Source organism: Podarcis muralis, chromosome 16, assembly GCF_964188315.1.
Source record: "Podarcis muralis chromosome 16, rPodMur119.hap1.1, whole genome shotgun sequence".
NCBI classification, from domain to species: Eukaryota; Metazoa; Chordata; class Lepidosauria; order Squamata; family Lacertidae; genus Podarcis; species Podarcis muralis.
The window spans coordinates 19,058,989-19,077,569 of record NC_135670.1 but is presented as its reverse complement, the minus strand read 5'-3'; the positions used below and the strand labels follow the sequence as shown (position 1 = coordinate 19,077,569).

The following is an 18,581-nucleotide window of genomic DNA, read 5'->3' as shown; positions in this document are numbered from 1 at the left end:
TTCCCCCTGTGACTCTGAGGGGAGAAGGATGTTCCCTCTGTGTATCTGAGAGGGAGACATGTTTGCAGCAATGGCTGCCAGCAGTGACGGACTTTGATGCTGAAATGTTGTAATAAAGAGCTGTAAATAGACGAACCTGTCTATGTGTGCTTACAAGGAGTAAGACTGCTTTACACGCTGTGTTTCTACTCTGCTAAAAGCCGTGACTGAGAAGAGACAGAAGGAGGAAGCGTGCCGGACCGCTGTAAGTGATTGATTGGGAACGTAAAGCTGTCTGAAGTCGCGGCTCTATCGATCAAGGGCCAGATCGATATATCCGAACACATTGTTCTTCTCGGTGTGAGGAGGAACGGAGGAAGGAAGCAGCCTACTAACGCTTGTGCGGCCAGAGAAGGAAACTAAGGCTCTGGCTGGTAGGTAGGCAGGCAGGCCAGCCCCACTCCCAAGGCCAGCAGCTGGGCCACAGAGGGAGTGGGCAAGCGCTGGGCCGCCTTATTGAACTGTGCGATGCTGGCAGCAAGTGGGGCCGGGGATTGCCAATACATTGCCTGATGGGAAATTTCTGAAATTAGTCCCGTGATTTTAACTCTAATCTGGTTTCAGGCAATGTATTGATACATTGCCCGTGGCTATTCAGGGACATATTCCAGCCAGGCAAAAACACTTGAAGATGGTGCAGAGCAAGACTGGTTGGGTGTGTGGCCTGGGGACAGGCAGACAGGACTGCACAGAAGGACTCGCTCCAGCCACATGGAGTCCAGGATGCTGCTTGGTTTTCTGAGGAACTCCAGGCAATGAATTGGACTGGGCGTTGGCTAGAGCGCAGTCAGTCTGACCGAACAGGTATGAACACACAGCCGGTCCTGCTACATGGGGTCAACTGCACTCTTGGGGAATTGCCCAGCAGAGCTGTTTAGAGTAGTAAACTAGCTGGTTCGGACAAGGAAAGCAGTCTTGTGTGTGAGATTTGCTTGCCATTTTGAAAGCGACATCACTTTTATTCATGATGAATTGGATGCCACAATTGGCCCCGGTCCATTGGAGGTCGCTGCTGCACCATCAAAGAATTTATTACGGGATCAGTTTCAGTTGCTGCAGCTGGAGGATGTGAGCAGAATGTTTTTGGCAGTGAGGCTGACATCGTGCCCTCTTGATTCCTGCACATCATGGCTGATGAAATTAGTAGGAGCAGACTGGTTGGATTGGTCCAGGGGGTGGTTAATAGCTGATTAAGGGAGCAGCCTGGAGAGAGAGGGATGTGGCTGAGGAGGGGATGTGGCCCGGGGAGGGCCACTGTGGGCTAAGTAGAGTGGTCTGGAAGGATACATTTGGCCCCTGGACCAGAGATTCTCCACCCTGGCTTAAATAATTACTGGCAGTGCAATGAAGCATTTTGTAAAGTAGTAAGTGCAGATAAAATTGAAGCATATTTGGATTGTGAACACACACACACAGATTATGTTGCATTTTGAGACTTTTCCTTTAAAAGTTTCACTGAGTATTCTGTGTTTGTGTGTGTCCATCTGAGAATATGCTAACTTTGGGGGCTTGTGGCAGCGCCACAAAAATCCCTTTGCATGCTGGCTGTGGCTGCTGTGAGCAGGATTTAAACATTTTCCGCATCACTGCAAGCTCTATTTTCTCTTTCTCACTCACTCACTCACACTCTCTTCGCCAAAAGCTGATTTTACAACTTTTTTTAAAAAAATGTGCACATTCTAAAAGGCTTCCAGAAGACTAGCTGTGTTTCTCTGCTGCAGCAAAAGCAACTGAGAATCCCATAGTACCTTGAAGACAAGCAAACATTTTATATGGCATAAAAAGCTTTTGTGGGATAGAGTTCATTTCATCTGATGCTTCTGATGAATGGCGGTGCATGATGTGATGAATCTGTTCATCTGGAAGGTGTTTCAGGAAACCTTAGTCATTTTTCCTAAATGCGGGGCGGGGGGCAGAGAGAGAGAGAGAGAGAGAGAGATTGGAAACAGTAAGATCCACCTGGCACCTTCACTGACGCTATCCCAAGCAGAACCACCAAACATATTTATGCTTATGTTTTCAAATGTAAGTTGCTTGGAGACCTTTGAGCAACAAGCAATTAACAAATCCAATTACTATTAATAATAAAACTGCACAAAGGGCCTTTGGAGAGAGCAACTGCAGCTCATTAGCCGAGCACCTGTTTTGCATGTTGAAGGTTCTCCGTTCCATTAGTGAATCTGGTGGTGGGAAGGAACTCTGCTGGGACCCTGGAGAGCTGATGCCATCCTATGGATCTTAACACCTATGTGCTGTGATGCCTATAGGGACCCTTTCAAGGATCTGGCCCATAGAAGTAAGCCCCCCCCCCAATAATGGGCATTGCCATTCAAATGGTGTGTGTGCACCACATCATGTAATTGATTATATGGAGCGGGGCTTACTGGACCCCACCCAATATTTTATTCAAGTTCGCACCCTGGACTCTAGGAATTCTAGTTCTGTGGGGGGAATGGGGGTCTCCTAACAATTCTCAGCACCCTTAATGAACTACACTTCCCAGGATCCTTTGGGTGAAGCTGTGACTGTTACTCTCCTGCCCCCCATCCCCCCTAAATCTTAGCAGGCAGCTTTTCAGGCTCCCTTTCCTTTTTCTCTCCTGAAGAATCATAGGATTGTAGAGTTGGAAGGGACCACAGGGGTCATCTAGTCCAACCCCCTGCAGTGCAGGAATCCTATGCCCAATGTGGGGCTCAAACCCATGACCTTGAGATTTAACAGTCTCCACCAACTGAGCTGTCCTCAGGATAGAGTCAGTGTAGAAAATACTACGCCAGGGGAAGAAGGGCTGTGGCTCAGTGGTAGAGCATCTGTGTTGCAGTCAGAACCCCCCCCCCCCCTTCCGAGAGCTGCTGCTGCTATCAGTGTGGGTGTAATTGAGCTACAGGAACCAGGTATAAGGTGACTCCCTATAAGGCTGCGTACACTCTATACCTTCAAAGCACATTCAAAGTACTCCTCACTCCCAGCAAGAGTTCTGAGCTTTGTGATTTAGTATATTTTATTTTTCACGAGTAACCAAAGTACATTCAGTGTCTCTGTTTTCAAATCGCAGAGTCCTCCTTACAGGTCAATGGCATTCAGTTTGTTGAGGGGGGAAGAGAAGTGGGGAGAAAGAGGGGAGGAAATGGAAAGAAGGGAGGGGGAACAGTGAACTTTCATTCTTTTACATAGTATGTGAACGGAGCTTTTGTGTCAGTGACCTGTGGATAGGTATCTTATTGGGCACTTGGTTTGTTCAGGGTTGCTGGGAATTTTAAGTATGCAAGGGGTAAACTAAAATGCCCAGAATTCTTTGAGAGAAGGAATGTGGTTTGAATGTACTTTAACGGGATATCGTGTACGTCACCTAAGAAAGCTGAGGATCTGTGGCTCCTAAATGGTTAGAGAACAACGTACAGTGGTACCTTGGTTTCCGAATGCCTCCTTGTTGAACATTTCAGTTCTCGAACGCTGAAAACCCGGAAGTACATGCTTCCGTTTTCAAACGTTCCTCAGAACTCAAACGTCTGACATGGCTTCCTCTGAGTGCAAAAAGCTCTTGCAACCAATTGGAAGCCGCGCCTCGGTTGTTGAACGTTTTGGAAGCTGAACGGTCTTCCAGAACGGATTACGTTCGACAACCGAGGTACCATTGTACAGTGGTACCTCGAGTTAAGTACTTAATTCGTTCCGGAGGTCCGTACTTAACCTGAAACTGTTCTTAATCTGAAGCACCACTTTAGCTTATGGGGCCTCCTGCTGCCGCCGTGCCGCCGGAGCACAATTTCTGTTCTCATCCTGAAGCAAAGTTCTTAACCTGAAGCACTATTTCTGGGTTAGCGGAGTCTGTAACCTGAAGCGTATGTAACCTGAAGCATGTGTAACCCGAGGTACCACTGTATATACATTTGTTAGAATGGACGTAAAAGAATACTTGGTTAGGTATGAGTTGGCCTTGTGCCTGAAGGCTCTCACTGTTCCCTCTTTCACTTCAAGGCGGACGTTGGCCCCATTGCCGAAATCGCCATGAGCAGCACCCTCTCCCCTACCGACTACGACAGCCTGGAGATCCAGCAGCAGTACAACGACATCAACAACCGCTGGGAAGTGGCTGACGAAGACTGGGACAATGAGAACAGCTCGGCCCGGCTTTTCGAGCGCTCTCGCATCAAGGCGCTGGCAGGTAAAGGGGTGCCAGGGAGCTTGTCGTTTTGCCAAGGCTGAGCTTCCCTGGCACTGTTTGCATTGCGACAGTTTGGCCTTGTGACAAGGGAAGCAATGAGCATGTGCAGAGCGTAACTTTTTCTTGCCTAGTCCACATCACAGGGTGGCTGTGAAGATAAAGTGGAGGCAAGTGGGTGGGCTTATTTATTTTTATTTTATTTATTAAATTTGTACATGGTACTCCCCCAAAATACATGGGGGACGGGGCTGTCAAAGGCTGCAAGTCATACTGGCTGTGTATTACTTATAGGATCGGAGGCGCCATGACTCCGAATACCAGTCACTGGAGTACCCGGTCAGGAGAGTGCTCTTGCAGCAATTAAGGGAAAACAAGGGAAATTTTTGTAAATACGTTTGAATTGAAGAAAAAGGCATTAAATAAATAATGGCAGAAAGGAAGGGAGGGAAGTCGAGGGGAAGGTAAAGTAGATTTGTAAAGATGAGGTTTTTCTTGTCAAAATATTTGTAAAAGCTGAAAATGAAAAATGAAATTATATATAAAAATGAGAGTGCTCTTGCCCTTACGTTCTGCTTGCAGGCTTCCTGCAGGCACCTATTTGGCCACTGTGAGAAACAGGATGCTGGACTAGATGGAGGGGAAGTCAAGCAAAGTCAGAAACCATTTTTTAAAGTTGCTTGAGAGTCCCCCCTCAATACTTTGCAAGTGCAAGCCAGGCTAACAACTCAACTGTGTTCACTCATTTGAAGGCTGAAATGTAGATTGGGGTAGGAGCAGGGTAAGAATGGATGAAGATGATTTTATTTACTGAATTGATATCCATCCTTCCTCCTCAGGTTGCCCAGGGTGGCAAACAGATACGCAATATAAAATCCTGCAACTGAGTTGAGACTGCATGCTAACCAGGAAAAATAGGGAATACTTGCAGGACAACTATAGAAAAATAGGTCGAGAAATCCTAGCATCTCAGGGACACTGAAAAGGGGAGAGGCGGGGGAGATATTTCTGTCCAGCTTTTACTGGAAAGTATCCAAGGAGTAAAATAAATTTCGACCCATGTGCTCTTGAACTTTCATGCCACTCTGTCCTCTTCTCTCCAAAACACACAAATAAAGTTATTGAGTCATAGTGGTTGCAGCACAGGAACAGAATAGTCTTGACAGCTGCTGCAAGGGGAAGCCTTGTAACAAGCACACAGTGCCCCAAAGTATGATGGGAGTTGTAGGCAGCCTTTGGAACGGCAGAGTGACACCATTGTACAGGGTGGTTTGAATGTTAAGTCTGCCACGTGTTCCTAGGAAGGAACTCCTTAGACAGAGCTATGGGTATATTCTCCACCTTTGCAGGGGCTTGCAAACTGATGTTTAGGTAGAGAGTCTTCCTAGGCTTATACAGTGGTACTTTGGGTTACGAACTTAATTCGTTCCGGAGGTCCGTCCTTAACCCAAAACTGTTCTTATCCTGAGGAGCGCTTTCGCTAATGGGGCCTCCCACTGCTGTCGCGCCACCACCGTGCGATTTCCATTCTCATCCTAGGGCAAAGTTCGCAATCTGGAGCAACTACTTTTGGGTTAGCGGAGTTTGTAACCCGAAGTGTTTGTAACCTGAAGCACCACTGTATTGTGGAGAGGCACTCAGCTCATGCTCCAGTGCACCATTCAATGGATCGTGGCTCTCAGATTTCACACAGCTTCTTTGGCACTGCTAAAATGTTTTTGATTACTTATATTAGTGGTGCTTTCCTTTCCTTTTAATTGAAAAAGTTTTCTAGCACACTTGGCTCTGTTCTTTCACCTAGCACCAGAAAGTCAGGTTTCTCTTCCTCCCATTTGTCCGATAGGGAAAGTGAGGCTGGCTTGCCCAAATTTTATACCAAGAGTCTGTGGCAGAGACTTTGGAGACGTGGAAGGGAGGTTCTCCAGATCCAATCCCAGTGCTCTCTCTGCAGGATTGTACTGTTCTGTCTCGGGGGAAACTGAAACACGCAGCAGTTGAATCCAGATGGTTTCTGGCTCCAAGAGCCCAAATCGGTGTTCCTTCTCTCCCTTTTCTTGTCTGTCACTCTTGGTTGCCTGTTGCACTTTGCTCCCAGTGCAAACGGCCTTGCTTTTCTGTTTACCTGGCTGGCTGGGTGGGTGGCTGCTGTGCTTAGACCAGCTCCAAAGAATGAGGCACCTCCTACATGCATGAATCCAGTCTAAGTCTCAGCTTGGGGGTACTTTCCTCAAGGAAGACAGGGACATCGGCCCACAGGAATATCAGCAGGGCATTCCATTTATTGGTGATGTTCAGGGATGAGTGCCACTACATGGCCAAAACCACACCACCCACACTGGCAGAAATGCTAAACAGGAGCATTCCCCACTGTAGCATTTTGTTACAGCTTTCCTTAGTTAACTCCTAATTGCAGTGTGTTTACTCCAGTTCTTCACCTGCTCTTGCTATTTGGGTGTGGGTGTTCAACCACTAACTTGGGGTGGAACCATTTCATATATCATGTTTTTGCCATTATTGCACTAGCTGCTTATAATTATTTATCCGTGGTTCCCAGTTATTAATCAGTGGTTCCCAACCCCCCCCCCCCATAGACCACTTGCTGAGGGTCTTGGAGGACACTTAATGGTTTTTCTGCCTGTTGTAGTGATTATAATGTGCTGTGCTAGGTGCTGGATGATTTTTAATTGTATTATTTATTATATCTTGGATTACAGTTTGAATTCCATATAATGCAAATTGTAATACAATATTCAAATTGTATACAATATTCAAAAGCCATAAGAATACAGTTAAAAAGCAATATGAACATTTAATGTGATGGATGTGCCGACTCTTTAATCACGAATCCACAGACACACCATGGACCACAGTTTGGAAACCCCTGATTTAAATGATTGATTGTAATTATTGGTAGTGGTTTTATCTAATTAATTCTGGTACTTTGCTTGCTGATCTGCATACAGTGGTACCTCGGGATGCAAACGGGATCCGTTCCGGAGCCCCTTTCGCATCCAGAAGCAAACGTAACTAGCGACGGCATGTCCGTGCACATGTGCGTCGCTTTTCGCTGCTTCTGCGCATGCGTGTGACGTCATTTTGAGCGCATGGCGCGAGCAGCGAAACCCGGAAGTAACGCGCTCCGTTACTTCCAGGTTGCCGTGGAGCACAACTCGAACATGCTCAATATGAAGCATATTCAACCCAAGGTATGAATGCATATTGTTTTGTCCTTTCTATGAATTGGTGTACAGTACAACCTCGACTTACCACTGCCCCTACTCACGAACAATCCGACTCGCGACCGCAGCAAACCCGGAAGTAAATATTGGGTTTGCTGTGATTCGTGCACGTACAGAAGCGGCTTCTGCCGACTGAACATGCACAGAAGCTGCTGCTGCTGTCTGCACATGTGCAGAACGGTGCTGCTACTGAATGCGCATGTGCAGAAAGGTGCTTCTCCCAGCAACCTGGATCGACTCACGAATGGACCTCCGGAACGGATTCCGTACGTGAGTAAAGGTTCCACTGTATGCTCTACCACTGAGCTAAAGCCCTTCCCTAAGGGCAGAATGCCCCAGGGTGGTCCTCTACCTCCTTGCACAAGCCCTACTGAAGTGAACAGAAACTATGTAAGACTGGCCTGCCTGCCTTTTCATTTCTATACTACTTTTCTAGGGCACATAAACAACAACATTATACAATGGAAAATCACGTAAAATAGGGGTTACCAACGTTCTTGGGCCCACGGGGACATTTGCAAACTATAAATGGTTGCCATTCACACAGTGTATCCTGTTCTGTTGGTTGCAATGGAATACTTGTTTCAAGCCAGGGTTTTTGGGGGGGGGGGCGTTGCGCCCCGTGGGTACCAGAGAAGGCCTCTGTGGGCACCACATTTGTGACCCTGTGGTATAACAGTTGGATTCAGTGGGGAAAATTCACGATGAAAAGTACAATTGCAGAACAGTTAAAATCAATTACCATAAAATATAACAATGCATTTTTATCCAACATTACAAGAGAAGTTCAACTAGCAAAACATAGGAAAACAATGGAACAAAACTGCTCCCAACACTTACAATAAATTGTTTATAATCATTATGAGCACCCAAAATAATAACAGCAAAGATGCAATATGTAAAATGTTCCGTGGGGGGGGGGGAGACTGTGGAGGAGGAAACAGGGCATTTTGGGGCAGAGGTGCCCCCAAATTTCTGAATGAGAAGTAATGGAAGATTTAAAATGAATGCTCCCATCCTAAATTGATTTTCTCTGGATTAAATCTCAACCTAATTCGCTGTCAAGTAAGCATGCTTAGCATTACAGCCTGATTTTGATGAAAATCGTATTTCTGCCTTAGCTTTTAAAAGCAACCCCAATACTTTGCTGGGGTGATTTTGATGAAAATCGTATTTCTGCCTTAGCTTTTAAAAGCAACCCCAATACTTTGCTGGGGTGATTTTGATGAAAATCGTATTTCTTCCTTAGCTTTTAAAAGCAACCCCAATACTTTGCTGGGGTGATTTTGATGAAAATCGTATTTCTGCCTTAGCTTTTAAAAGCAACCCCAAACTTTGCTGGGGTAGGGGTACTCTTCCCCCCCTTTGGTCCTGCCCCTTTCTCAGACCTCCAACTTGTAGTCTTTTGCCCGTGGTGCTGCCTTGTGTATTTGTATTTAGACGCTGGGATTCCCCCACCCCGCCGCACTTTTTTGTGAAGGGTAGATTGGCTTTATGAGGGACTGGGATCATTATTTATCACAACCCGCAAGGGGAAAGTGCCAGCAAACATGAGATAGCCAAACGGAGGCAGAAGCCAAGGACGCAGCAGGCCGGCCTTGGGCCTGGGCTCCGATAGCGCGAGCAAGTGTGGCCTTGAGTAATCCCAAAATGAGCATCAGGGGGGAAGGGCCATAGTTCAGTAATGGAGCATCTGTAGAAGATCCTAGCTTCAATCCCCAACGGCATGGCATCTCCAGTTGGGGCTGTCTCCCCATCTGAAACGCGCCCCCCCCCATCCCGAGAGCCTCTGCCAGCCCACATCTTGAGCTGCTGGGTGATGGACCAAGAGCCTGATTTCGTATCCAGCAGCTTCCTGCAGTTGCTAAACTCTGCCGCTACCTCAGCGTCTCCAGCCCTGTTAACGGCTGGGGGAGGATTGCGAGGGAAAGGCGGCCTGGGAGAGTCAGTAAACAGTCACTTAATGACAGTCTGGGATGATACCAAGCAGGGTGGGGCGGCCAGGCAGGCAGGAAATACTGGAAGCCAGTGGTGGCGGGGGCGGGTGGGGGGCACCCTGGGTGTGTGTTTTATGCGTGTGGGGAGTTCCAGTCATTGCTGAAGATCAAGGGCAAGGCAGTTGTTTCTCTGTCAAATTGCTTTGGGTTGCCGGAGGAGGAATTTATTGTTGTTTTTGTTCTTAATCGTTTAACTACATCCGTATCTCACTTTCCCCTCCAAAGAGCTCAAGGTGGTTTACATGGCTGCCACCCCTCCCCCATTTTCCCTCAGAACCACCCGGTGAGGTAGGTTAGGCTGAGAGGCAGTGACCGGCTCAAGGTCACCCGGTGGTTGAGCAGAGATTGAAATCCTGGACTACATGCACACTGTGCACTTAAAGCACTATGATTCCCTTTCATAAACTGTTATGGCTTTCGGGGCCCCCGCAAAGGATTCTGGGAAATGTTGCTTGTTAAGGGTGCTGGGAGTTGTGAGGTGATATCTATTCCCCTCACAGAGCTACAGTGTTCTGAGTGGTTTCACCAACAATGGCTCTTCACAGGGGATTCTGGGAATTGTGGCTCATAGCACTTAAAATGTACAGTGTGAATGTGGCCTGCCGTTCTAACTGCTTTGAGTTCCACAGAGCTCTTTTGCAAGCAGAGATGTTCAAAGTAGTGGTGGGGAACTATCATACAAGAAAACATAAAACGGATGAACCAGCGTTGTTGTGGAGAGTTTGGAGAACATAATCGGGTGGGGAGGCTGGCAGGCGTCAACCACCCATTGCTCTCAGTAGCCTGGCCTGGGATGTCTGTCCTCCTAAGTCCCTGTAAAAGCTTCCTGTGCTTGCTGGGTATGGAGAGTAGACAGTCTGCATTTCTTCAGAGATGTTATTTTATTGATGATTGTGTGAAGGGCTCAAAAGCTGGGTCTTGCATTTGAAAAGCCCATTCTGGAGTGCAGGGGTGGTTCAGATGAATAAGGCCCCAACTAATGACAGGTGAAACTTAGCGGATGGCCATGCCTTCTAACTGTCAAATTTCCACATCTGACCTGAAGAAGAGTCCTGTGTAACTCCAGAAGCTTACACAACAAAACTGTGAATCCACACTAGACCTTTTCAGCTTGTTCCTGTTTGGATGACTGGGAGAAACAGCGTTCTGAGGGGGAAACAGGGAGGCAGGTATAGGGCCAAAGAGTCACTTTGCTGGCCCCACAAGGGTACTGGCAGGCCTGGAGGATTCACGGCCCAGCCTGACAGCCATACAAAACAGACAATGGGATGCAAATCCTGCATTGTTTGACCCTGGCGGCTGGCTGAGCTCATCTGTCCCTGTTCAGCCCCCCGCCCCCCTTTTTTGAATAGCTAGGAAACCAGCTGTCCTGTTCCTTCCCTACCCTGCTTGCTATCTTCCCCCACTTGTGTGCCCACAAGATCACCTGCTTCTTGCTATGAAGGCCAGAAACCCACAGTCCCAGATCCACAAATCCCACCTCACATCTCAGAAGAAGGTACTTTGCACATGCTCAAAAGTTTTTATATTATTGTTTCACCTGTGGGTTCTGCAGATAAAACAGTTCTAGGGACTAAACTACGGTGGCCAGCTAACCCTCCCCATTTTACAGACTGGGGAAGAGGAACAGGCAAAGAGGGAGAGAGGGGCTTCTCTAAGGCCATGGGATAGTTCTAGGCATCTTTAAACCCAGCTCTCCCAAATACAGGAGAATACAGGAGACAAAGACAGGACTAGAGATTATTACCTGCTCTTTTAAAAAGTACTGCATGAGAGCCAGTGTGATGTAGTGGTTAGAGATGTCAGACTAGGACCTGGGTGGCCCAGGGTTCAAATCTCCCCCACTCAGCCAGCATACTCACAGGGTAACTACTCCCTGTCTCTCAGCCTAGCCTACCTCACAGGATTGTTGTGAGGATAAAATGTTTGGGGTAGGGAGAGCTCCTTGTAGGAAAAGAGGGATGTAAATGTCGTAGTGGTCTCTTAAAAAGAAAAAGAAACTGCACACCTGAGGCTGGAGGTCAAGGGTAGGTCAAGCGAGAGAAGAAGAGACCTCAGCCCCCCACTATGGGCTGTTTCTAATGTTATTCATACTCTTAGTAGACCCATTGACATGAATGGGCATGGCTAAATTTGGTTCGGAGTCAACTTTAGTTGGATACAACCCTATCTTATCTTTTTTATAAACTTACCTCGGCAAGCTCCAGAATCATTAGTCCCCTCTTAGAAGGGTGAGGAGGGGGGAAGAAAGAAAGGATCCAGTAGTCCTGAGCCCCAGCCCCCTTTCACCCATCCTGGTCTGGAGCTGAGGGTAGAGCCCTGAGCCCTATTCAATAAGAGCTTTGGCTAACCCCCAATGCTGAGATTTGCTAGTTTTTCAGACTATCGAATTGTGTGTGTGTGGGCAGACTGCCCAACCCGTTCCCCTCCCCTTTCCATGTCTGCCTGGGCTCAGTGAGTGTACTCTACACACACACACACACACACACACACACCATTCAGAGCAACCCAACCTGTTTTTATGTAAATTTCCCAGGGTTGCCGCCCTCGCCTGGAAGGGGGCAGCAAAACTCTCTTGAAACGCTCAACTCACACCAAGGTGCTGGAGCTTCCCTTCCTGCTACCTGGGCCCAACTGCGGTTGGTTTTTTCCGGGGTGGGTGGGTGGGCAGGGGGCTGCCGTGGTGGTCCAAGTGGAGGTACCCCAGCCGCAAGGATGTATGAACCTGATCCAGAACTGCTGGAGGTGATCCAGGGTCCTTCTCCCCCTCCCGAGCTCTCCCCGGCCGCATTTATCAACGCAGTCCAGTATGCCAACGTGTTGGAGGGCAGGTTCAAGCAGCTTCAAGGTAGGCACTCTGGAGAATTGCGGGGAGGGGGGGGTGATCAGTAGAGATTTGGGGGGCAAGCTCTTGGCTAGGAGTCTTCCCCCCACCACCCCAACCTGCAAGATCTCTCTGGCCTGACTTAAGCGGTGGCGGCAGGGACCCTAATCCGCACAGTGATGCCAGGAATTAGCTGAACGCACGCTGGATTTGCATGGGGCAAACACAGCGACGTGGTTGAGATTCTTTGGGGCTGTGCCCAGCTGCCCCCTGCCAAAGCTACCCTTCTTCCCCATTTTCCTGGAAGCTGAGGGCAGGAGACCTTGTCAAGAGAGAGAGGAGCCTTGACAGGCAGCCGTCCACAGTACACACCGACAGATACAGCCTCTGTGACTCCAAGGACTTCTCTGTTTTACACCCTGCCCCTCTTTGGTGGGAAGTACTGTTCTAGGAATGCTCACCTTGACCCCAACTCCCCCTCCCCCTCAACACACAGAGTCACAATTTCTTTCATTTACTTATTTTTAAAAGGTTTGCACCCTGCCTTTCAATCAAAGGTTCCAAGTCGGCTACCCATAATAAAAAAATCAGAATAATTCAAAAACTTACGTTGCATTAAACTGTAATTTTAAAAAATCTCTAAATAGTGAAACTGCAGTAAAATCAGCAATAAAAAAGTAAAACAAATCCTTCTTGGGGGAGCTATAAAATGACCTCCTTTCGACACCAAAAAAGCAAGCAAAGTAAGTGCCAGCTGTGTGTCTCTGGGGAGAGTAGTCCACATAACTGAAAAAGTTATCACCCACCCGGTAGGGCTGTTGTCCCACATTGTGAAGTCCCCGCTGTCACCCCCAGCCTCTTTACCTTGCCAAGGTTTTACCCCCAGGTTTCTGGGGCAGCATCCACTGTATGATCTGGGCCCAAACTCTTTTTGGTGTTGGATTCCCCTGAAATGTTATCCACCCTCCTTCATTCTATGTGAGCAAAACAGGTCAGTGTTATTTTCACTCGCTGCTTCGTTATCGCAGAGTACAAAGATGTGCTCTTGTGAACTTTGTCGCAAAATTACACAAACTTAAGGGTCCTTTTTGCAGCAGCGGTTACTGACAGTAATACCACATTACCAGCTATATACTGTGCTAATTCAACACCTGCGGTAGGAAAGAAAACCAGAGTTCTGATTAAGCCCAAATTGAATAGAATCAGATTTGCTGATCAATTCTCATTCAGCACTTTCCCCTGGCAGCCTCCCTTTGGAAGTCTTTTATGCTGAAGCCTGGTGGCTGACTGAGGTCATCAGCAGAGTATCCTGGGAGAGGGAAGTTGTCTCCCACTGGTTTCTGAATGTTGCCATTTTCAGTGTCTAATATGGGCCCATATTGAAGTGGTGGCTTATATCATGTTGGAGGATGACCTGGTGTGCAAGTCCCTGACGGTATATGGCTAGTTTTATTAGAGTCTGCAATAGTGTTGCCTGATTGGAAATGGGGGGCAGAACTGGTGTCGAGGATTGCTGTAGCATCTAGTGACTGAATTGCTGGTGGGAAGGTGTTTTAGATTAAGGGGCTGCCGAAAGTCTCTGATTCAGTCCCCAGCATCTTCAAGTAGGGGTGGGAGAGGCTCCCTGCCTGCTATCCTGGGGAGTTGCTGTCAAATACAAAACTAGATGAACTACTGGTCTGACTCATTAAAAGGCAGCTTCTAATGTTCCTGTTTAATTTGGCCATTTTCCTGAACTTTGACGACTGGAGTCTTGCATTTGTTTCGTTTTGGGGAAAGGTCATAGCTTTGCCTGCTCGATGTCCCATGTGCAGTCCCCAGCATCTGCAGGTGTTGGGCTGAGGGAGATCACAGCCTGGAATTTATTTATTTGTTGCATTTATATCTCTCCTTTTTGTCTAAGGAGCTCAAGGTGGCATGTGTGGTTTTCCCCCCTCCTCAGTCAGTCCCCACAACAACCCTGTGCAGTAGGCTGGGAGCAAGTGACTGGCCCAAGGTCACCCAGTGAGCTTCCTGGCCGAGTGGGAATGTGACCCAGTGCTCAAACCCACACATTTCACTGGCTCTCATTCTTGACTGCTACTCCTAGTCAGTGTAGAAATCACAGAGCCAGATGGACCAGTGATCTGACTTCTGTAAGGAATGTTCCTACGTCCGCTCCCCACCTTTTGCACTGGGGAGAGACAAGGATCATTGTCCAGGATGCTTAGATCACAGAATATACTTCTGTCTTAACAGCTGGAGGGGGTCCTTTATCAGTCTCTAGGGTGAGGGGGGTGATTGGGGGAGTATGCAGCAGCTTGCAGACAGCTGAGGCTTCTTGAATTGCTGTTCGGCTCAGGGTTAGCAAACAAGCCCTGCTCTGACACGTCCCGGTGACTCAGGCAGAAGGGCAGGCTGAGCCCTCCATTGCCTCTGCATGCACCGTGCATGCATGCATAATGTCTGTTGGGTCGAAGCACAGGAGCAGCACCTGCCTGGGCTGCAGGGCAAATGCCAGCTGCAGAGAAGATCGTTAAAAACAACAACCCAACAGCACATGCCCACAACAGCAACAAACCCCAAATGCAGGACGACTGTGCAGGCCATCGGACTACAACTCCCATCATCCTGTGCTGAATGGGATTGATAGGACTTTTTGGCCAAGACACATCTTGGCCAAAAGTGCACCTGGTTGGCAAAGGCTGGTGTGGCCCTAATCTGAGCCAGGACTCAGCTTAGGGTACTTCCTTCTGCAGTGGCCAGGAGGTTTTGGCCCTGGAGGATGTGAGAGAAGAGCGCTGGAGAGAATGTACCAGTGGCAGTGTAGTATAGTGGTTAGAGTGTAGGACTGAGACCCTCAGCCATGAAACTCACTATCACTCAGTCTAACGGTTACCTACCTCACAGAGTTGTTGTGAGTATACAGTGAGGAGAAGGAGAACAGTGTGTGCCACCCTCAGCTCTTTGGGCAAAGGAGAGATGTAAATGTAATAAATAAATTACCCTCTAAAATAAAAGATAAGCCAGGGAGGGGTGGAGTGACTGAGGTCTGCCTGTGTCCTTTCCTTTCGGCTTCACTTTTCTTACCCTGGAGCCAAACACTTGCTGGGGTTGCTTTGCATTTTATGCAAACAAGGTGGACGGGCAAGAGGAGCTGGAGGCAGGACTGCTGGCGTCTCTCAGCCCAAGGTTAGGGTCCAGAAAGGTGATGTGCAGGCAGAAGCAAAAGCTCTTTCTCCCTTTTATAGGGTTAAAAATGCACCTCCTTTTCTAGTTGCTACAGCCCTCTTGCACTTGAGCTTTACAGATCTGCACCAGCTGCTACTTCAAGGTGCTCACATTAGTGTTTAAAGCCCTAAATGATTTAGACCCCAAATACCTGAAAGAGCACCTCTCCCTACACAGCCTCCCAGGTGTCAAGATCAACAGAGGGGGGCCCTCTTGGTAGTTCCTTTTCCCACATAAGTTTAGGGCAGCCATCCCCAAACTCGGCCCTCCACCTGTTTTGGAACTACAACTCCCACCATCCCTAGCTGACAGGAACACACACACACACACACACACACACACACACACGGTGGAGTAGAAACAGGCAGGAGCTGCTTGTGTTTTTTGGTAGCAGGGCAAACATGATGGGAGGTTTAGCCCAAAATATCTGTAGGGCTGCTGCAAGGTAAATTGATATTATTGAGGGTTGGGGAGAGAAGAGGCTGAGAAAGAGTATATTACCTAAGGTTCCCTTCTTAGCTTAAGGCAAGGAGCAAGATTTGAACCAGTTCTGAACAGCAAAACAAAGTAGAACAGCAGAACGAGGCCTAGCTTGCTCAAAAGAAGTAGGGGGTGGGGAATAAGAGGATTGGGGGTGGGTGGGTTGTCTGGTGTATAAAGACTTGCAGAATATATCCTTTAGTGGCTCCTAAAAGTTAGCACCAAAGCCCTTCCAGATAAGTTAGTTAACGATTACTGGGAACGCTAAGATTGCAAGCCAAGAGATGTTAGCAACGTGGGCTGCCAACCAATTAACTTGTTTTTCTAGTTGATCTGATAATCAATGAATTGCTTAAAAGGCAGATAAAGTAAACCTGCGTATTACAAAATCATCAACAGATTCCTTATGGAGATATTGAAGGAACTGTGCAAGAAGTTACTTGGTTTATCAAACTAAATGTCCACACTATGAATATGTTCGAATTAGTGCCGTAGAGCACAGTGAAGAAGTTGTGTGTGTGACCCCCCCCCCCCGCATTTCATACTTCTTCCTTCCCCAGCTGTTCACATCAGCACAGACTGGCCTCAATTCTTTTTCTGTTTGTGTACACATCAGGGAGTAAGGATGTATTTACCTTATTCAAAGGTGTTCACACCTTGGCTAGAGACAGAACAGTTTACAGACTGTGTGTGAAGCTTGTTTTAGAAACATCTCCTCCAACAGTAGTATCTTATAGTACTGTACAATATACATATGCATTTTGGATAACATCATGTGAACCCAGATTAAAAACCCAGCACTGGAAATGCTGTGAGTTCACAATCAACAGAAATGTGTACATGGCCTTTGCTAGAAGGAAATACCACAATTAACTCCCCCCCTTTTTTTCTTTGGCTTGTGATGTACCAGAACCAAAATAGCTTCAAAAAGTGTACCCTTCTCCAGACACACAGATTAAAATTCATGTAGCAATTAAACTGCCCCCTCCATTAATCAAGAAAAGCTTTTATAGCTAACCTGCTGGTTGAACCAATGGAAAAGCCTGCGGTTCTACTTTGTTTTTCATAGTGCAATCTTATAAATGCCTACTCAGATGTAAGCTCTATTTCCAGTCCAACTTACATCCAGATAAATGTGCATTAGGATTGCAGTTCAAATATTTTTCTTAAATTCTCAGTATGTGCATGTTTCTGTGTCATTCCTTTTCTTTAAAAAATATGTCCTCAATGCCATGTTTCCCCCCAAAAAAAGTGATTATTTTTAATTCAGAGAATGAAATTAAGCTTTTAAATCCATGTAAGAGCTGGTTCTTACGAGTTGTGCGTTATTGATAGCTTGGCTCTTGTATTTTTTTTTATCACCTGCTTTCTACAACGTTGGGGTTTTCCTCCAGACCTGGGATGGATAACTTCGCATCCCCCAAGATGTTGCTGGACTACAGCTCCCATCATCCCTGTCTGTCGACCATGCTGGATGAGGCTGATGGGAATTATAGCCCAACAATGGTCGAGAAGGTACCAGGTTCCCCATCCCTGCTCTGGAGAAGGCAGCTTCTCTCCTGTACGAGACAGGCCACCCCACCCTACCCGCATTTTCTTTCTACAGAAAACTTTCCATAATGCAGGTTCATTCTGTGCTATCGTGCAGATACAGGGCACTTTTAAAATATACACAGCAATGGTCACATGTGGTTGGTTCAGCAGAATAAAACCTTGCAGGACTTTTATCTCTTGTTCTGGATCACACTAAGTCCTTGTTCAGATAGTCTGCAAACAGTATGGAAATTACCAGTGCCAGCTCCAGGTTTATTGGGGAGTGGGGCGGCTTGAAGGGCTCCTTTAGTGGCCCCTCTCCTCCTTCCCGCCACCACTGCTTTCCATTTGTATACCCCCCCTCCTGGGCCCAATCCTTAGCCACAGGTTGAATATAAAGCAGATATTCTGTCACTGCTGTAAGTATCCAAATACAGGGACCAAGTGAGTGGACTCAAGTGTGTGGTTCTTTCTGAAATGCCCATTTCCCCAGGGATGTCAATAAGTTGGAGGGAAGGGAACATTTGATTGCCCCCTGCCCACTTTTATTTAAATGTGAACCACACTGCGTGGCCTGGGAGCTTGCTCTAGAGAAACTGCTATGACACCACGAGCAGTTCAGTGCAAACAGGGCCCAAGGGAGGTCAACAGTGAGCAGGGAATCTCCTTTTTAAAAATGGAGGACACAGCTTGATGTGCATGCTACTAGGATTTGACCATCAAAGGCAGCCTATACACAAACAGAAATAAATACAAGTTGAAGGATTGCTCTTCTTCCTTGCATAGTGCAAAATGAAGTCAAAAGCTTCAATCAGGTAAACTTAACCCAAGGGTAGGGAACCTGCAATCCTCCAAATGTTGCTGTACTATAGCTCCCATTACCCTGTGTTGGTGGGGGCTGATTGGAGTTGTAGTTCAACATCTGGAGGGCTACAGGTTCCCCATTGCTGTCATACTTTTTTTTTAAATTCTAGCAGGCCTACCCAGACATATAGTTTCATTATCTATATTTGTTCTTAAAAGCTTTACTGATTTTATCCGTGTTTTTATTGATACTCATTTCATGTATACTTGTTTTTTTAAAAAACTGTTTTGCA

The 18,581-nt window shown here is 47.1% G+C and overlaps 1 protein-coding gene and 1 long non-coding RNA gene across 5 annotated transcripts in view; one reads left to right on the top strand and one right to left on the bottom strand.

Moving 5' to 3' along the window:
• SPTBN2 (spectrin beta, non-erythrocytic 2) overlaps positions 1-18,581 on the top strand; it is a 95,109-nt gene that overhangs the window by 31,749 nt on the left and 44,779 nt on the right. For 2 of the 4 annotated variants that reach the window (XM_028710195.2, XM_077920270.1), the window contains one exon: positions 4,018-4,204. In XM_028710195.2, the coding sequence (XP_028566028.2) occupies positions 4,048-4,204 (157 nt within the window). In that variant the 5' untranslated portion in view covers positions 4,018-4,047. Of the gene's footprint in view, positions 1-4,017; positions 4,205-9,269; positions 9,281-12,113; positions 12,286-18,581 lie in introns of those variants that run through there. The other 2 variants (XM_077920272.1, XM_077920271.1) reach the window with 2 other exon arrangements.
• Positions 1,707-2,266, bottom strand: LOC144325805 (uncharacterized). The gene is made up of 2 exons (XR_013390987.1): positions 2,180-2,266; positions 1,707-1,933 (listed from the first exon to the last, which is right to left on the bottom strand). It is a non-coding gene; the product is annotated as an uncharacterized LOC144325805 (long non-coding RNA).